This window comes from Perkinsus marinus (assembly GCF_000006405.1).
Source record: "Perkinsus marinus ATCC 50983 genomic scaffold scf_1104296964734, whole genome shotgun sequence".
Lineage (NCBI taxonomy): Eukaryota > Perkinsozoa > Perkinsida > Perkinsidae > Perkinsus > Perkinsus marinus.
In genome coordinates, this window is record NW_003204599.1 from 672 (window position 1) to 1763 (window position 1092).

The 1092-nt window shown below is 47.6% G+C and overlaps 1 protein-coding gene across 1 annotated transcript; it reads right to left on the bottom strand.

Moving 5' to 3' along the window:
- Positions 1–255: 255 nt before the first annotated feature.
- Positions 256–764, bottom strand: Pmar_PMAR014778 (hypothetical protein; the record flags this gene model as incomplete). Its single annotated transcript, XM_002769868.1, has 3 exons — positions 256–263; positions 422–434; positions 478–764. Coding segments are annotated over 3 exons (308 nt in total), but the record flags the coding sequence as incomplete, so codon positions are not given.
- Between the last annotated feature and the right edge of the window lie 328 nt (positions 765–1092).

Below are 1092 nucleotides of genomic sequence, written 5' to 3' on the forward strand. Positions count from 1 at the left end.
TACGGCAGACGATGAAGCAAGAGTATTCCATCTCCAACTAGTGACGATTTACTACGAGTATTGTCAGGATGCCACATGAACGTAGTGGGATAATAGAGTAGCCCAGTATTGGGGTAGATGGGAATATGTTATTGAATAATATAATGCTTTCATTAGGAGATCATCAATACCAGTCATACGCTTGTAGTAATGTCGGCCGCTGATGACGAACTGGGCATTGACGATGACGGAAGGGAGGTACCAGTTGCTGACTTATCAAATGCCTAAGAAGATGCCACCCTTACAACTGACCGCGTTACAAGTATTACTCTCACCTCCCGTGAATTAGTCGCTGGACTAGTCTTTGGAACCTTCCTCACTGGTGAGGATACATGATCATGATGACCAGCTACCCCATGTGATGAAGGTCTCCTCTTATTACCCACTTCAGTTGCCTGATATTATCATCAGGCCCACCCGTGACCACGACCATACTACCTCTACATGTTCCTTTCCATCTATACTACCATTATCCCCTTCATCCACCCCTTGTTCATGATGTTCTCCTTCTTCCATTGCTGCTGCAGTTGCAGTAGCCCTATCCCTCATAGCATCAGCCACAGCTGCTACCCATCTCTGATATGCCCGTAGCTGCTCATGGTATTGTAGCTCTGCTAATTGCCGTGCCTCTCTAGGAGTAAGGTTCCGTCTAATCTCAGATGCACTAGGCTTCTCCACAGGGATGTCCGAAAGAAAAGGTTGAGCCGAGGCAGGCAACAAGGTAGCTGAATACAGTGAGACGATATTATACGACACGAACAATATCAGTTCCCAGACAGTACTACCAGATAGGTTCGGATCCAAGCCAAGAGCTTTTGCAGTATCATGCGCCTCATCAGCATCCTTTCTACTACTCCCCTGTTGCAATAGAGTAGCTGCCGCGCCACCCACAACTGGTCCTCCTGAATGCCATGATGGGCCAACCCAGATCGCCGTTACTACCTTCAATAGGTTGCTGCTCTTTAACGCTGGGTATTACAGCATTCTCGCTATCGGCAGTTGCAGGTCCATTAGCATCCTCCACTGGAGTAGTATCATCCTTGTCCATACCAC